Below are 17,561 nucleotides of genomic sequence, written 5' to 3' on the forward strand. Positions count from 1 at the left end.
GTGGGCCCAAGGACCGAGCCCTGTGGAACCCCACTGCCCACATCCCTCTAGGTCAAAAATGACCCGTCCACTACCACTTCCTGGGTGTGACTCTCCAGCCAGTTAGCGACCCATTTGACTGTGTAGGTATTGACACCACAGTCCTCCAGTTCCTTAATGAGACTGGGGTGAGAGACAGTGTCGAAGGCCTTCCAAAAGTTCAGGAAGACTATGTCCACTGCTACCCCTGCATCCAAGGCAGTATAATTTAGGAAGGATTATATCAAAGTAAACCCCTGTGGCATGTATGAACGTCCAAAAGTAACAATCTATTTCTTCTAAGAGAAGAAAATGATTTATATATAGATACTTGATTGCCATGTTAGCTGATTACAGTAGAAGCTCCCATGTGTTGTTGTGCATACATACATTTTTATAATTTAAGTAGGTGATAGTTTATGCATATAGATTAAGAAACATATTAGAACTAGCACAAGTAGGCTCAGAACAGACGGTTAAAAAGCCCGAGGCTGAATTGATTTAATTTTTGCAGGTTAGTTTAAGCTGCATAGATTGAATTGATAAGTAAGTAGACAGACTGTTGCAGAGCACTCAGGTGCCCTGTGCCTGAGAGCAGAAAACAGCTTGGGAGAGACCCCTAGTGGCAAGAAGGGGGAGGCCCAGCTGTCAGTTACCAGGGCAGCCAGGGTAACAGGTGCTGGTTGCCAGGACAACCGCTGGGGAGCCAGCTGACAGAAAGGGGCAGGGCCTGGCCCCTTTAAGCTCAGGCAGGAGGCCAGGAGGACAGTTCCCCTCTGGTGACAGAGGGGGAGGAGGAGCTCAGCTAGTACAGATGGAGGGGAGGACTCTGACTGTGTGAGCATCCCCTGGTCGCTGCTGGGGTTGGAGTGTTTTCCTGGTAGGGATAGAACATTGTTTGGCCGGATGGCTGAGCTTTTTATGTTATAGCCCAGGGGCTCTGTGTTTTTTGGTTTGCTCTTTCAACCAGAGGACCAGGTGAAGCTATTAGGGGTTGGAGGAGGCCTCATAGTGGCTCCATGGGAGCATGGGGACCTTGGCGCCAGAGAGGGCGTAGTATTTGGGGTGCATTGACCCCAGCCCCAGAGCGAGGGGGCAGTGAGAAGTCCCAGAGCAAAGTGGGCAGTGAGGAGCCCAGAGAGAGGGCCACAAGGAGCGAGAGGCCCCAGAGCAAGGGGGCAGTGGGAAGCCCCAGAGCAAGGGGGCAGCGAGTAGCCCCAAGGGGGTAAAGGAGAGGGCCAAGTTGCAACAGGGCCCAAGTCAAAACCACGTCAGTACCATCTACGAGGCTTGGGCTGCTGTGTAGGGGAGGAAAAGGAGCCGCAGATAGCGCCCCCTGGCACCGGGGTGCATAAAGTGGGGCTGCCTCCTGCTAATTACATCAACCAATTAATCAATTAAGATCAAGGCATGGCAGGCGAGTAAGCAGGCAGTTGGCCCATAACAGGAGGGCGGAGTCATCACTAGAAGGGCTCCAGTAGCGATACTCCTGCCACACAGACATACACTTTTGATTCTCGGAATGCAGCCACATGCCTGCAGTGGCCCAGGCAGAAGCCGGGAGGGGTGGGGGTGAGGAGCACTACAGTACACCTCCCTGCTCTGCTGGAGCAGACAGTTTGGGCCAAGGCTAGCCCATCTGCCCTGTGAGGGGAGTGGTTGTGGGGGAGATGCAGAGCATCCTGGGATGCTGGAGGAATGTGAATTAACTTGAATTTGGAAGGTAGAGTTAGCAAGTTTGGCCTCAAGCTAGAGGGACTGCTGGACTTAGATAGTGGATAGGACTAGTCCTGGGCGTGTTGGTTTCCCCTGCCAGCCTTGCATGTTTTTTGGCTCTGGACAGTACTGTTTGAAGCCTTATTTTCTCTGCCCTGAACTCTAGTGCCAAGCATGTTGAAATGTAGATGGCTAAGAAGGTGCATTAGCAAAGACTAGAACAAGAGTTGAGCTGAGTGGAAGTGATCTGTTCGTCTTCACTCCTGTCCTGTTTTTGACTAGATCAAAGATGCATCAGAATATTAAACTGTCAAGGCCCGAAGGAAGAAGAAAAAACAACAGAAGACTTGTGAACAGTGACTTAGTTTAATGTAGATAGAAGATACATATCTGTCTCTTTGTATGTTTTAGGGGATTGGATATATCTTTAAATGTTAAATTTATTATAAAATTTGATAAGTTGAATTCATTAATAAACCAAATAGAAAAAAACAAAAAACCTCCAAGAAAAATATGCTATTTTATTTGATTAAATGATGGTACACCCAATGTAGAGGAGAGTGCAAGGTGAAGATGTTACAGTTGTGGAAGAGCCTCCTTTTTGCATGGAAGGTGAGGGTTTATTGTGATACAGACTTTTTCATGAGAGAGAAATCCAGAAACAAAACAAGTGTGTTTTTTCCCCCCAAACTATGAAAAATGCACTTATGGATGAACCTGTAAGTAAAATAGGTACAGATGCAGTTAATTTAATATGAAATCCTTGGACTTGGTTTCAGTAACATGATATTGAGGTTGGAGTATTTTTCTCACAGATAACATGGATTTGTATACCCTATGCTCAGAAACCATCCATTTTTCCTTTCCTTTCCTTTCCTTTCCTTCCCTTGTGTTTTCTTTTACTACAGAACTTTCTGGTCCTTGATGAGATTTCAACTTTAAGGTCACAGCTGCAGAGTAACAATGGGAATATTTTGCTTCATGTTCAAGACTTGACTTGTTATTGGGATAAGGTAATTTTCTCTCCACAAAACTCCATTTAAGTATCTGTGTATATAAATCTATATTGTACTTGGTGCTACAAGTATTCTTCATCTAAATAATTCTTTGTGGAAGCATTTGTATTAGTTCTCGTGTACAGGCAGTCCTTGCATTTACAGTGGGTTACGTTCCTGGAAAGGGCGCTGTAAGTCGAATCTGATTTTCCCATAGAAATAATATTATAATAGGGGGTTATGTTCCTGAGCAAGGGCCTGATGCCCAACTTTTTATAGAAATGACCATAAACACCATATTTAAATCAACTATTTAATTTTATTTAATCAACTGTTCAATTTTACTATAGACCATGTTGATTCTGACTGTATAAATAATTACTCACACTGGGATGAAAAGCCAAGAGACAGCAACTGCTATAGCCCCCCATAACCCTGTGTTGACAGGAATGGTGAGCAAGTAGAGGAGAGCAAGCTAAGGCAGGATGTCAATGGGGATGGAGCCAGTGTAGGAACCAGCATGGCCCTAGTGCAGTGGAGGAGTAGCAGAGCAGCTGGGGCCAGGGTAGTGCATGAGGCAGTGTTGGCTGGAGCACCCGACTGCCAGATGCAGCAACAGCTATTTCTAGGCCCCGCCCCACATGAGGCACTTGCTGCCTGACTTACACTGATGAGCAGAAGGGAGGAAGCCTTTCTCCATGGAGCTTGGAGCTCTGCCTAGGAGCCCCACATGCTGCCGCCCTGCCAGGAGGTGAGGCACCTCCCCCATCCAGGCCCCAAGACAGGTTGGTGCTCTTGCCTCACTCTGTGCTCATGGGAGCGCCATGTGTCCCCAGCTAGACAGGGGCATCCTGCTGCAGTGCCCCACCTTCCTGGGGAGCAGCACAGAGGGGGCAGGAAGTTTGAGGGCACTTGCCGCCACCACTTTCTTTCCGCCACAGCCACCCCCACCAGGCAGCGGTGTCCAGGGACCCCCAGGGCTGGGCCTCATGAAGCTGCTGCCCACCCACAGGTTGCTGCGGCTCCGCAGCCGGGCACAGGTGGGCACCAGTCCTAGGGGTGCTGCGCCCCGCTGTGGCTTGGCCCCGGCCCTGGCCCCAGGTGGCTTCACAGCCACACGGGCCCCTGCTCGGCTGGGCACAGATCCTGGGGCAGGTGAAGGTGACCTCGGCAGTGTGGGGCTCACCTAGGTACCACAGCTATGAGTCCCAGAGCAGGTTGCGGGCTGTGGGCTGGATGACATGCAATGCTGGAAGTTCAAGGATCACTGCTGTAAGTAATAACATGTAAAATGTGGAGCACTGCAAGTGTGGATCACCACTAGTTGAGCCACTGGAAGTTGAGAACTGCCTGTATATATAAACTTTTCAGTAGGTAAAGCCAAAATTATATGGCAGTTATTAAAATGCTATGAATTTAACTGAATCATAACTTTAAGACACAGCTGTATTTTAAAAGTGGTTAACTAAAATGCTTCTTTTATTTCTAGTTACTTTTTCTCATGATTGAATAGCATTTCTCTTGTAGCTCAGATATGATTTGTTGCTCATCAAAAATATAACATTTTGCAGTATGGACTATAGTGAACTGATTATAGCATGTTTTCAGGTTTTACTTTTTTGTGCATTTTAATGAAATGACTAGCTGTGGATCATCTTTTTAGTCTGGAGGCAGCTCAGTGCTCTTGCATATATCAGTGTTGAGACTGGAAGTTCACAGCAGCTAATGGGAAAGGATTATCTTTTCTTTTTTTTTCTTTAAATTATGATAGTAGCTATACTGCTCAGTTATAGATTACTCTTTTAAAATGTACTCAGACCATTGTAAGCTCAAAATTGCTTTTGAAGAAAAAAGGAAGAAAATACATGAAAGATAAATCAAAAATGTATTAAAACAATTCGAATAAAAGTAAAGTTGCACAACTGAAATATAACTTGAGTCTGTAGAGGATGTCTGCATTCAACAAATATTATTTAAACATTTAAAAATTCTTCATGTATATGAAAGGCTATATAAATGTTGCCAGAACACTTAGACTTCACAATTCCATCTACATTGGTTTGTGTCAGCATTTTCTTAGGACACAGAGGGTGCGTCTACATGACATGCTTTAATGCTCATTAGATTAATGTAATGTGCACCAAATGCAGCAGGTTAATGCGTGTAAGATTAGTCTAACCCGCTTTTCTCTATTACCAAAAAATACAGGGTGCTTGTAGATGTGCTGGGAGGCTGCTCTGACATGCTGTAAATTATAGTATGCCAGAGCAGGCTCGATTAATTGAGTCTGTTGGAGTGTGCTAATTAGTGTCCTCCAGCCAGCCTCTGCATTTTGTGTCAGCATCCCCTTCCTTCAAAATGGCTTTAATGAGCTTTAGTTCAAGTGCCTTTGCCGCACAGGGACACTGATACACGAGACGCTGTGGCACTTTAATTAGAGCTACGCTAATTAAAGCACGCCCCTCCCCACCCCTGAAGCACATGGAGAAGTGTCCATGGATACGTGTAGATGTTAACCAGGAGCAGATTTGTTCCTGGTCAGCCAATCCGCTGGGCCCCAAACTCCAGCCAGGGACAGAACACCATGGCTGAGATCCCCTTCAGCCATGGGGTAAGGAGTGGCTCCTCAGCAGCCCCTGTCTGGCATTTATCCTGCTCTCTGGGGCTTGAGGCCAGCTGTTGCCTGCTCCTGGCCACTGTGAGTTTCTTTGGTGGGCCTATCTGGGCATCAGCAGTGCTGCACAGCCCTGGTCTGAGCCATAGGGCTCTGCTGCCTGCTCCTGGCCACTAGGCATTGTGTTCCTGCGGCATGGGCATGTGCCAGTTCTGGCACTTCAGCAAACCCTTGACTTTGCTCTTGGAACCTCACGGTGCACATACCTGCAGTCCCTGGCAGTGGCAGCCTATGGACATGGCAACCTCCCTGATCCTGGCACTCTCAACTGGATGGCAGGAAAAACTGAGGACCTTGGGGCCATTTGAGGCAATGTCAAAGTGCAGCAGCAGGTCAGCTGAGGCATAAGGACCAATGCCCACATCTGCAAGTCAATGCCCACATTTTCCTCTTTAAAATAAACATATATGTTAGCTAGAGATCTGGCCCAGATTGGGGTAACTACAGTGAAATCATTATCAGCTGATAATGTTTGTCTGCTTGAGAAATCAACATGTAACATACTGTCAAAAATGTCCCATTGCTGCCACCTAGTGGAGGATAATACAACTAAAAATGTTTTTTTTTTAATTCTGCACACCAAGAGAGTTCAAGATCAGCAAGGAATGTATTTTGCTTTTTGGATACTATCTTGATCTGGAAATAATGTAGAGATCTACTATCCTTATGTGAACTTTGAGAGACAGGATTGGCTTCCACGTTACATTCTTAAAAAACAAAAATGGAATGATTTGGCCCCTGTAAATATTTGCAAAGAAACTAAACTGATTTTATTTGATTTACATTTTCAGAAGTGGCTAATGATTGGGACTGGGGGTAGTAATGTTAGATTTTGGGCATAATCACCTTCTATACTGAAAGTGCTGACCTCTTATTTCACTCCACTTCTCTTACACTGGCTGAATGTAGTTTGTCTTTTCTCACTATTGTAACACCATCTATTTTTATTTATACTTCTTATTATTTGAATTGTTGTAATTAAATTATTATTTGATGTACGTAGTGCTGTGGAAGTACAGATTAGAGGCATGCCTTGATTCAAAAGCCACTGACATCAATAGTAGCTGCATCAGGTTTTTAGAATTTATTGTTTAGAAAAACTTATAGGTTAAGGTATGCTTTCCATTTCTAGTAAAACAGGCAATATTACAGTTATAGTTTGGGTGCAGAGATTCAAAGCATGTCCAGAGATCCTTATGTATAAACGATATAAGGTAAAGTAGATATAGACTAGAAATAGATAAAACTTAAGGAATTTTAAATAATCTTTTTAAGTTGAGATGTATTTCCTAATTTATATGCATCATTCATTGTATTAAAGAGTATATGTGTTTTCCAGACAATTAAAAAGTGGGTTTTTTCTCTTTAACAAACTTTTAGAGCGCGGGAGTCCCAACACTTGCACAGCTTTCATTTACTGTCAGACCAGGAGAATTACTGGCTGTGATTGGCCCTGTAGGAGCTGGGAAAGTAAGTCTTAATGCATTGCTGTGTTTTGCATTGTTGCTTTACAGTTATATTGACTGTATACATTGTAGACTTATGAACTTGAAAATACACAAACACAGTTCTTATGTTTTGTGGTGTTAGAAGTTATATGTGCATACCAGCTTGCAAAGTCTGCTTACAGTGAGGAATAAAGTTTGAAATGTACATTCCCAGATATTCTACTTTCTGGATGTATTTGAAATGTATTATATTGAATTTGTACTTATTTGAATAAACAAGTTAAATTTTAAAAATTTTAAATTCATTGCATTATTAAATTTGGCCTGGTATGCGCTAATTTAAGTGACACTTTTAGTACAATAAAATTTTTTTTAGTAAATTGTCAAAATTATATTCTTAAATGCAATCAGTAATTCAGGTAAAGGACAAAAGTTCAACAATACTTGGTGGACTTTGAAACCTAAGTCCCGTTTATAGAAGTTTGGATGCCTTTGAAATTTTTTATCAAGACTTTTTTGCATAAAGTGCAGAATTTATTTTCTGAACACACAAATAGTGCATGAGGAGTCTTTCTGAATTTTGTCTACTGCCTTCATAAGAAATGGTTTTAACTCTTTAAAAAATATCTTTCAGTCTTCTCTACTAAGTGCTGTACTTGGTGAAGTGCCTAAAGATGAAGGTTTAATAAATGTTAGAGGAAGAATTGCCTATGTTTCTCAGCAGCCCTGGGTTTTTTCTGGCACAGTGCGGAGTAACATTCTATTTGACAAAGAATATGTAAAAGAAAAATATGAAAAAGTTCTAAAAGTTTGTGCTCTCAAAAAAGTAAGTTGTTTTCCTTTGCATTCTGATTTAATTTTAGCAAGAGCCCTGCTTATTTTCACCCTAATGTTGCTATAAGTATTGGCATTTACTGTAGTATATTGAATGGGTTTTTAATAATGAGATGAATGAATTGCATTTAATATTATGCAGCACTTGTTTTTTGACTCGGGTATAGAACAAATGTCTGTAATTTGAAATAAGCTCGCTAGAGGGATATCTGTTTTTGGGAAGCTAAGACAAATTTGGAAAGCACTAGGGGAGAATCCTGTTTTGTCAAGTTGAGGGATGAAATGCCACTTAATTGCCTCTTGCATACCTGCCCATCTCAGTGGTATTTTCCCATATTTCAGTCATGCTTTGAGGGTTTAAGTGCACTGTGTGGATACAGTTTACCCAGTAACTTGTCTGCATGGCCACTGAGCTTGCTTTGTATAGTGTCCTGTGATCTTTGGAGGCAACAGTGGTCACTTACACCCTGGAGAAAGTCTCTTTTGCCTATGCACAGTCTGCCTGGGCTGTACACTGGCTGAAAACCATTGTTATGCCAAAACAATGCCTAGCAGGGTTTTGCTGCTTCCAGGAGGTATATTTGCTGCATCCCTTTGCAGCCAATTCGCACGTATATAAAGGGCCCTGTGGGAAGTATGACATGCAGACAGAGCAGAGCCAGGTAGTATGACAGATGCAACTGAGAGGAATCCTAGGCAGAGCAGGCAGATGGTTGCAGAGCAAGCAGGATAGCTGTATGGGTCAGGGGTGAGAGTAGATAAGTCCTTAGGGGGATACGGAAACAGTTTAGGTATGGTTGGGATAGCCAACCAAGGACTGAGAATGGGTGCACTTAAACAGGCTGGGGACCCCTTGGCTAGGGACAGACATTCAAAAAGCTTGAGCCTGACTTGATTCAATTTTTGCTGGTTAGTCTAACCTGGCTAGACTGAACCACTTTGTAACTGTACAGACATCGCCTCTGGACTGAAGAAATGCAGGCACATGCCTGCTGTGGCTTAGACTAGAAACCAGGAGGGTGCTACAGCAACCCTCCCTTTCCTTTCCTTTCCTTGCTGAGCTGATGGGGGGCATGGCCAGGCCCTAGCAGGATACACTGATTAGGGAGGGGTTCCCTCCCTCGGTGCTCCTGACCAGCGGGGAAACTATCAGGGAATTGCACAGCATTTGGTTAAACAGCAGACTTACACAGGGAGTTGATAACAGAGCATTTAGCATCCCATCAAGAAAACAAAAGTCTCTCTCATTAGTTCAAGCTCCTAAACAGCTTTTTCCAAGGAAGGAATGGAGGGACATTACCAGCTAACCTGTTGATTAGCTCCAAAAAGCCCTAAGTGGACACTGTTCTGTCTGCCTTTGTCCTGCCTGCTTTACACAGACATCTCTCAGCATTAGCTAGTATACCACCTGCTAGCTATGATCAGTGCTGTGGATGAGCAGTGAGTGGTATGGAGATGGGGGGGGAGGGGGAAGCCAGGCAGACCATGCTGTGCCTGTGGTCTCTGCCAGAGCTCCAGCCAGGGAGCAGAGGGGTGGAGCCTTGCTTTGGCGCAGAGAACACAGCCCAGGGCTGCAAAGCATCTGGGATGCTGGGGGACTCTGGTTTAAGTTAAACAGGAGGTCTAGAACAGATTGCATAAACCAGTTTGACTCAAATTAGTTAAGTCTGATACTACATTCAACTAAGTTTATCGCAGACCAGTTTCAGCCATTTTCAAACTGGTTATGTGCACTGAACATTTGTTCTATAACAGGTTTAAATCAGTTCCTGATCACTTAAAGTGGTTTATGTGTAATGTCTGTCCCTAGCTCTTGGGATGGCAGTGGATGCCTGGTCACTGGGATAGGGAAGAGGGTAGAACTTTTGTGGAAGGAGTGGGTGAGGGTGGCTGAAGATCAAATGACATGCTCTTGTACCCCGTGGTCTTGACCATTTGGATGTGGCTTCAGGCCCAGAGAGCCCTGGCCATGAGGCTGTCTGTAGCTCATGGCAGCAAAAAGCAGTTGTGCAGGGCCTGTAGTGCAGCAGCAAGCTGTCACAGTCCTGTTTGTACCAGCCTTGCCTGACCTTTGAGGGCTTATGTGATTGGGATTGCTGTTGACCTGAGGTTATGTTTATTAGCTGGCTGTGTAAGCTTGTGATGGTAGCAAGGCAGACTGGTGAGGCATTTCTCTCTTAGTGTGTCCTCCCCTGCCCCCCTAAGGTGTAGTATCCACCTCCAACCCCCAGGACTCACCTGTGGAGTGGCTGATCTGCTGAGCTCTGGGTGGCCTTATGTAATTTCCCTTGTGTGAGCCACAACTGTAGCAGATCTTTTTGGGCTTTGTCACCCAGATCCAAGAGTGACCCAGTCTCCTGGAGTCAGTGTGGCTGGGTGCTCTGTGGGGCTAAAGGAGTGTCCAGGACTACCTTGGATGGCTAGATGGAAGTAGCTAGATGGACTACCTTGGATGCCAGGAGGAAGACAGGCATGGGAGGCACAGGGCTTTGGCACGTCAGGGGGCAGGAGCATGGCAGGTATGGCTTAGTTGTAAGAATCCTCTAGCAGGATGAGTTAGTGCAAAACTTGAATAAGTCTCAGTGGGAGAGCTGCCTTGCCTGTCCCCCAGTGACAGGAGATAGAGCTTTTCTGCTTCTTGAGGAGCTGAGCCCCCCATGAACTCTTTGAAAAACTTTGGGGCATATACCTACATTTGGTCTTTAGCCATTAGAAGAGGGCTTGTGGATATGTTCTGGGATGGGGGCTGAACCTCCTCTAAAATGTTCCTTGCTCAGCGAGTGCTTGTGAAAAAGCAAAAGGTAGCCCTGGGCTGTGGTAGTTGGTGAAGCTTGTGTGAGGCTGTCCACCTACCTGCTGCCTGGCAGTATTCCCCCTAAACTTGGCAGTGGCTGAGCTCTGCTTCTTCTGCTGTGCTGGCAGTTATGTGGGTTTAACTGTGAAGTGCTGTGGCAGCTTGGCCAATGTCCTGTGCTGGGAGGTGTACAGTTGTCCTGCCTGCTACAGCACCAGGGTGAGAGTGTTGAGATCCCCCTGCATGGGGCAGCAATGAGGTTCTTTTACATTAGTGGGTATTCTAGACCCTACAATAATTAAAATAATAAATTAAAGCCATATTACTTAGTACACTGTATAACAGTAGGTCTAGAAAATTTGTAGAATAACATTACAGTAATTGTTAAGGACATTGACAGAAAGTAGTCTGCTTTGCACAAAATACTGGAAATAGTTGAAATAGTGGAATAATTCATGTTTAAAAAAATCAAGCTATTAGAAGCAAGAATCTGCTAGGTGGACTCATTGTTTTAGATTTGATAACTATGAGTAAGTCTTATAGGGCTGTGCAAAGGTTCGGTAGCTGATTCGTTTTGGAGGAGATTCGGCTCAATTTGGTGGCTGAATCTCCAAACCAAACTGAATCAAGAGGTCCATTAAAAGGTCTGAACTGAATCAGAGCCTCTGAATCAATTCAGAAAAGATTTGAAGATTTGGAAGGCAGACATGCAGGAAACAGAAACTGAGAAAGGCAGGGGAACTGCTCTGATATTGACATCTGTAGCTGGCCAGTGACTGTGATCTTTCTCTGAGTTACCTTCCAATCACAGTGCTATAGGGGAGGGACGTAGAAACAACCTGTAAGGCTGTGTGAATTCATCTGTGTGCCTTTGTGAGCTGTCTGTCTCTCTGTTGCAGCAGCAGTGTCTGAAGGGTTCTGACTTGGTAGTAGGTAGTCTCTTGCCACCAAGTTCTATCCAGTCCTTTCCTATTTACCCTTGCCTGTCATCCCTATTGCTATCCATTCCTTTCAGGGTATTCTTCCCCCAGAATCCTCTTATGTTCTTGTTATCCTGTCTTCCCACCCCTCCCTGCCCCCGCAAAATAAGAAATCTTTGTTTTCCCTGACAGTGTGTCATCACTGTGCTGGAGAGCACAACATATATTACATTTATTGCACATAGACACACACACATTTTGCAGCACACCAAACATCATGAAGTGTGCTGGAAAGGCAGGTGCCAGGTCTTCTGGCAGGCGTGGGAGAGCTGCAAGTTCCGCCCCTCCCCCCCCAACATAGACACATTCTCTTTCCTGTCAGCGAGGTGTCTAATACTGCTAGTGGGAGCAAGGAGGTGGGAGCTGTGTCTGTACCTGCAGCACCACCAGTAACCACAACCAGCAGCAGCATGATGGTCGCCAGTCCTATTTCAGTTGCCAGCATGAGCCTTCCAGTGGCAGAAGAGGAGCTGGATCTGGAAGCAGGGGAGCTGCGTGCCATAGCCAAGGAAATTCTGGGGAAGAAGGGGGAATCTGAGTTTGTGCCCCATGCCCCTCAGAGTTCTCCTAGAGGCAGGTTTCCTTCTCCAGAAAGCATCTTGGAGGAGGTTGTGGGAGCAGGTGGCTCAGCTTCTCATATTGTTGTGCCTCTGCCTGCTGAGGAGGGAATAAGGTGGTATCCCCACCCAAAAATGGGTGGGTAGTGTAGTGTGGAATCATTTGGAAGTGGCAGATTATCCCAGGTATGCTACCTGCCAGCACTGCTGAAAGCAAATCAGCTGGGGCAAGGAGGTGAAACACTTGCCACCACTGCAATGCTGCTGCATCTCAGGAGGCAGGATCCCTTTGCTTTTGTTCCTCCTCAGCCTGGCACCAGTGGGACCGTGCCCAAAAAGAAGTCCCCTTCTAGCTCTAGAGCCCCCATCCCCCCAACGCAGAGGCAGGCCACCCTGGACCAGTGGGGGGAAAGGCGGAGACAAAGTGGGGTGCATTCCCAAGGCGAGCAAGGTCATCCAGAGCATTGGGGAGATGCTTGTTCTGGATGGCCAGCCCTTTTCCTTTGTTGAGCGTCCAGGGTTCAGGTGGTTCATGCTGCATGTGGCCTCATCCTACCAAGTGCCTGCATGCACCACCTTTAGCAGGACAGTGATGCCCTCCCTGTATGAGGCCTGCAGGGAGTACGTGAAGGAGGAGCTGTGGAAGGCAGGGCGGCAGGTAGCCTTGCACTTCACCTTGAACATCTGGAGCAGCCGGGGTGGAGATTATGCCTACCTCTCCCTCACAGGGCACTGGTGCCATCAGTCAAGGCGTTGGTGGGCTCCTCTTGAAGTGAGGTGATGGATGGGTCCCACATGGCGAGGGAGATCATGGTGGTCATGAACTGCATGGTACAGGCCAGAAGGAAGGAATAGGCTCCATTCGGACCTAGACAGGTTACAGGGGTGGGCGGACGAGAATAGGGTGGGGTTCAACACTGACAAGTGCAAGGTGATGCACCTGGGGAGGAAGAACCAGCACCATACCTACAGGCTGGGGAACTCCCTTCTCGTCAGTGCAGAGGCAGAAAAGGATCTTGGAGTCATCATTGATGCCAAGATGAACATGGGCTGTCAGTGTGGGGATGCAGTTAGGAAGGCCAACTGCACCTTTTCATGCATCCACAGATGCATCTCAAGGAGGTCCAAGGAGGTGATACTCCCCCTGTATGCGGTACTGGTCAGGCCACAGCTGGAGTACTGCATCAAGTTCTGGGCGCCGCACTTCAAGAGGGATGAGGACAACATGGAGAGGGTCCAGAGGAGGGCCACTTGCATGATCAGGGCACAGCAGGGCAGGCCCTATGAGTAGAGGTTACGGGACCTGAACCTGTTCAGCCTCTGCAAGAGAAGGCTGAGGGGAGATCTAGTGGCCTGTTACAACTAGTCAGAGGGGACCAGCAGGCATTGGGAGAGTCCCTGGTCCCCTGAGCACTACCAGGAATGACTAGAAATAATGGTCGCAAGCTGGCAGAGGGTAAATTCAGACTAGACATCAGGAGGCGCTACTTCTCAGGGTGGCTAGGATCTGGAACTTCTAAGTGAAGTGGTGCTGGCTGCTACCCTGGGGGTTTTTAAGACAAGGCTAGACAGTCACCTTGCTGGAGTTGTTTGACTCCAGTACTCTTTCTTGCCATGGCAGGGGGTTGGACTTGATGATCTGCTCAGGTCCCTTCTCACCCTACTAACTATGAAACTATGATGCCAATTTTGTTGGCGTCCACTGTGTGTCACACAAGTTCCACCTCATAGGGATGCTTTGGAAGGGGACAGGGCTCCCAGGTGGTGGTAGTGATGGCGCCATGACTAGCCAGCTCATGTCGAAATGCAGGAGGGTGGTGGGATATTCCAGTGGAGCATTAAGGGAGGCAAAATGCTGTGGGAGAAACAGGCAGAGCTGAGCATTCTGCAGCACAAAATCCACATACCTGATGCTCAAAAGGCTGGTCGAGCAACAGAAGGGCATCCATGAGGTGGCCTTGTTCGGGGAGATTAGGATTGGCGATCCCCTTAACGAAGTGTGGGATACCATCTCCTAGATCTTGGTGGTCCTCCTTGAGGACACCGAGGCAAGCCATTTTCACCAAAGGTGCAGATACAGGTAAAGCAGCTGAAGAAGAGCATCAAAAAATGGCTGGAGCCATTGCAATCCAGTATGGTCCACATGCTGGCTAATGTGTGACTAGAGGGTGAAGGGGAGCATCTGCAGCAGCAAAACCCTCGATCACTGGAAGGAGGTGCTGGTAAATAGGGTTAGGGAGGCAGAAGGGCAGAGGCAGGGGGATGTGGAAGAGGGGGATCCACTGTTCTGTGCCAGCACTCCAAGCACCAGCCGATCTCCTCCACCACAGCCACTGCCAATGTGGGCCAAGGGCATGGTATCAGTGTTGGGGTCCAGAGGCACCAGACCCCATCATCTGGCAGGTAGCATGGAGGCCTTGGTGGCTACTTATCTCACCGAGGACATGGAGCCACTGGAATGTGACCCCTTGGTCTATTGCACAACTTGCAGCCAGCTGTGGCAGTATCTGGCCACAGTTGCCTGGGAACACCTGTCTTGTTGGCAACAACCAGCGTTCCTAGTGAATGGGTGTTGAGCATTGCTGAGGATGTTGTGACATCCCACTGCACCTCCTTGGATCCTGGTTTGGTGGAGCAGCTGATGTTCTTGAAGATGAACCTCCCGCTGCTGGGGTTTCCCATGCTCTACATGCAGATGGAGTGAGTGCCACCCTCCTCACTCTGTGCCTATTTCCTTTCTTTAGTTGCTTTCACAAGCATTTAATGCCCCACTCTCAGAGCTGGATGTGGCAGTTTAGCTTTTTCCAGCCAGCAGGGGAAGAACGTCTCCCTGCCAAGCTCCCATGCCAGGATGAACTCGGAGGTATGGGTTGGAAGGAAGAGGCCCCAGGTCCTGGGTATGACCTAAAACTGTACCCTGCCAGGGTAGGGAGGCCTGGTGGGACTGCCAGTGGCATGACATTCCCAGGAAGTGTCATGACCATAAACCTCCATGGTGAAAAGCGGGTAGGGGTGCCTGATAACCTCCAGCCACCACACGCACACATACACAGTCCTGGCTGCAGAAAGCCAAGACCTGTTAGATCTTTGAGAGGCCTGAGGCCTACTGGTTGCAGTGGAGTTTTGTGGGTGAGAACAGGCAGGTGACTCAGATCTGACCTGAGGTACCCTTGACTGATTCATGCTGGGGCCAGGACCCAAAGGCGGGGTCTAAGGGCCAGGGGTCCACCACGAGGAATGCCCAGAGCAAGAGACCTGGGATTCCAAGTGGCCTGAAAGTGGGGCCAGGGCCTAAGGTGGAGCCAAAGATCCCAGGGGGGGGACTACACCTGGAGGGGGTGAAGGATGCCATCTGTGAGGCATGGAACCACAGTGTAGGGAAGTTCTGGAGCTGCAGAACAGATGTCACCCCTAGACATCAGGGGTCTAAATGGGCAGCATTCTTGCCTGGGTAACATCTGAATCAGTTTTCCATCAAGGCATGGGAGGCGACAGAAGGGCAGAGAGATGGGTGGGCCAAGATCTAATCAGCACTGGGAAGGCACCCTGTTACAGGCTACCAGCCCTGCTGCATTCATCCTGCTCTGCCTTCACACACACAAGGCAGACAACGTTCTTTGGGTCAGTCTGATATCTTTTAGTAGACCAACTGAATAGCTGGAGAAATATATCTTGGCAAGCTTTTGTGTTTAAAAACCCTCCATCAGGCTGAGATGAAGTACACAATTGGTGTACTCTTCCTGGGTGGAATGAATAGTAAAGAAGTCAGAGGCTGTTCTGCATGCAAGAAAGGCAGTTAAAGTGTAAATTGAGGCATCAGGGGTTGAGAGACAGGCTGGGAGGGAGAGGGGAAGGGGGATGTATCAGGTAAAAGTAGAGAGGTACCTGGGGAGTCAGATGTCAGGCAGGTTATGGTGTGTCATAAATCCAATGTCTATATTGAGTCCATGAGTTTTTGAATTGAGGAGGTTGAAGAACTGAAGTTCATAGACTTGTATGTGAAAAGTATTTTGTAAATTCCCTTTGAGGGTCAGGACTGAGAGATTGGAGAGAGAGTGGTTTTCTTGTGAGAAATGTGCCCCCACTGGTAGTTGGGTGTTCTTCTCTTTAATAGATGTCTGATGTGCATTCGTTCTGGTGCACAGTGGTTGTTTTGTCTCTCGCATATTTTCCATCAGGGCATTTGGTACACTGGATGAGATAATGCTTCTGGAGGTGCAGCTGTAAGATCCAGGAATGGTGATGGTTCTGTTGTGGGGGAACTAGAGATGTTGGCAGGTTTTGCATTTTTTGTCATGGCATGGTCTGGATGCATTTGGTGTGTTTTGGGCTGTAGAAAGTTTTCTTCCAGTGATGAGGCTAGTGAGGTTTGGTGCTTGATTGAATTTACAAAACACTTTTAACAGACGAGCCTATGAACTTCACTTCTTCAACGTCCAAGGTACAAAAACTCATGGACTCAATATAGACATTGGATTTATGGCACACACTGACATCTGACTTCCCAAGTACCTCTCCACTTTTACCTGCTATATCCCACTTCCCCCTCCTCCCCCTCCAGCCTGTCCCTCACCCCCTGATGCCTCAATTTACATTTTCACTGACTGGCTTTCTTGCCTGCATACCATCCTCTGGCTTCTTTACTAGTCATTCCATCCAGGAGTAGTGCACACACCAACTACAGATGCTTCCTCAGCCTGACAAAGGGGGTTTTAAACCCAAAAGCTTGCTAAGCTCTGTTTCTCCAACTATTCAGTTGGTCTAATAAAAGATATCACATTTACTCAAAGAACCTTATCTGCCTGTTTCTTACACTAACATGGCTACTACCAGAAACCCAGTTAACACACACAAGTGACAAGTTTTGCTTTTAACAGTTTTTTTTTCATAGATGCTAGGGTCAGAAGGGACCTCAACAGATCATTGCGTCTGACTCCCTGCCTAGGCAAGAAAGAGTGCTGGGGTCAGATGACCCCAGCCAGATGCCTATGCAGCCTTCTCTTAAAGACCCCCAAGGTAGGGAAGAGCATCACCACCCTTGGAAGCCCATTCCAAATTTTGGCCACCCTTATCATGATGAAGTTTTTCCTGATATCTAGCCTAAATCTGCTCTCTGTCAGTTTGTCACCATTGTTCCTTATTACCCCAAGAGGTGCCCTGGTGAACAGAGCATCTCTGATCCCTTGCTGTGTCCCCCTAAGGAATTTGTAGGCGGCTGTCTCTTGTGGAGGCTGAAGAGGTCCAGGTCCCTCAGTTTCTCCTCATAGGGCTTGTCCTGTAAGCCCCTAACCATACAAGTGGCCCTTCTCTGGACCCTCTTGAGTCTATCAACATCTTTCTTGAAGTACAGTGCTCCAAACTGGACGGAGTACTCCAACTGTGGTTTGACCAATGCCGCATAGAGGGGAAGTATCACCTCCTTGGTTCTATTTGTCATGCATCTGCTGATGCATGCTAAAGTGTGGTTAGCTTTGCTGATGATTTTGTCACACTGACAACTCATGTTCATCTTGAAGTCCACTATGACTCTGAGATCCTTTTCCGC

General features: G+C 47.0%; 1 protein-coding gene across 4 annotated transcripts in view; it reads left to right on the plus strand.

Annotated features, from left to right (window-relative positions):
* The window catches only part of ABCC4 (ATP binding cassette subfamily C member 4), a 251,125-nt gene that overhangs the window by 85,718 nt on the left and 147,846 nt on the right, over positions 1–17,561 (plus strand). For all 4 annotated transcript variants that reach the window (XM_019529749.1, XM_019529748.1, XM_019529750.1 and 1 more), the window contains 3 exons: positions 2,643–2,747; positions 6,784–6,873; positions 7,486–7,677. In XM_019529749.1, the coding sequence (XP_019385294.1) occupies positions 2,643–2,747; positions 6,784–6,873; positions 7,486–7,677 (387 nt within the window). The remainder of the gene's footprint in view (positions 1–2,642; positions 2,748–6,783; positions 6,874–7,485; positions 7,678–17,561) is intronic.

This window comes from Crocodylus porosus, unplaced genomic scaffold (assembly GCF_001723895.1).
Source record: "Crocodylus porosus isolate Cpor-Errol unplaced genomic scaffold, CroPor_comp1, whole genome shotgun sequence".
NCBI lineage: Eukaryota > Metazoa > Chordata > Crocodylia > Crocodylidae > Crocodylus > Crocodylus porosus.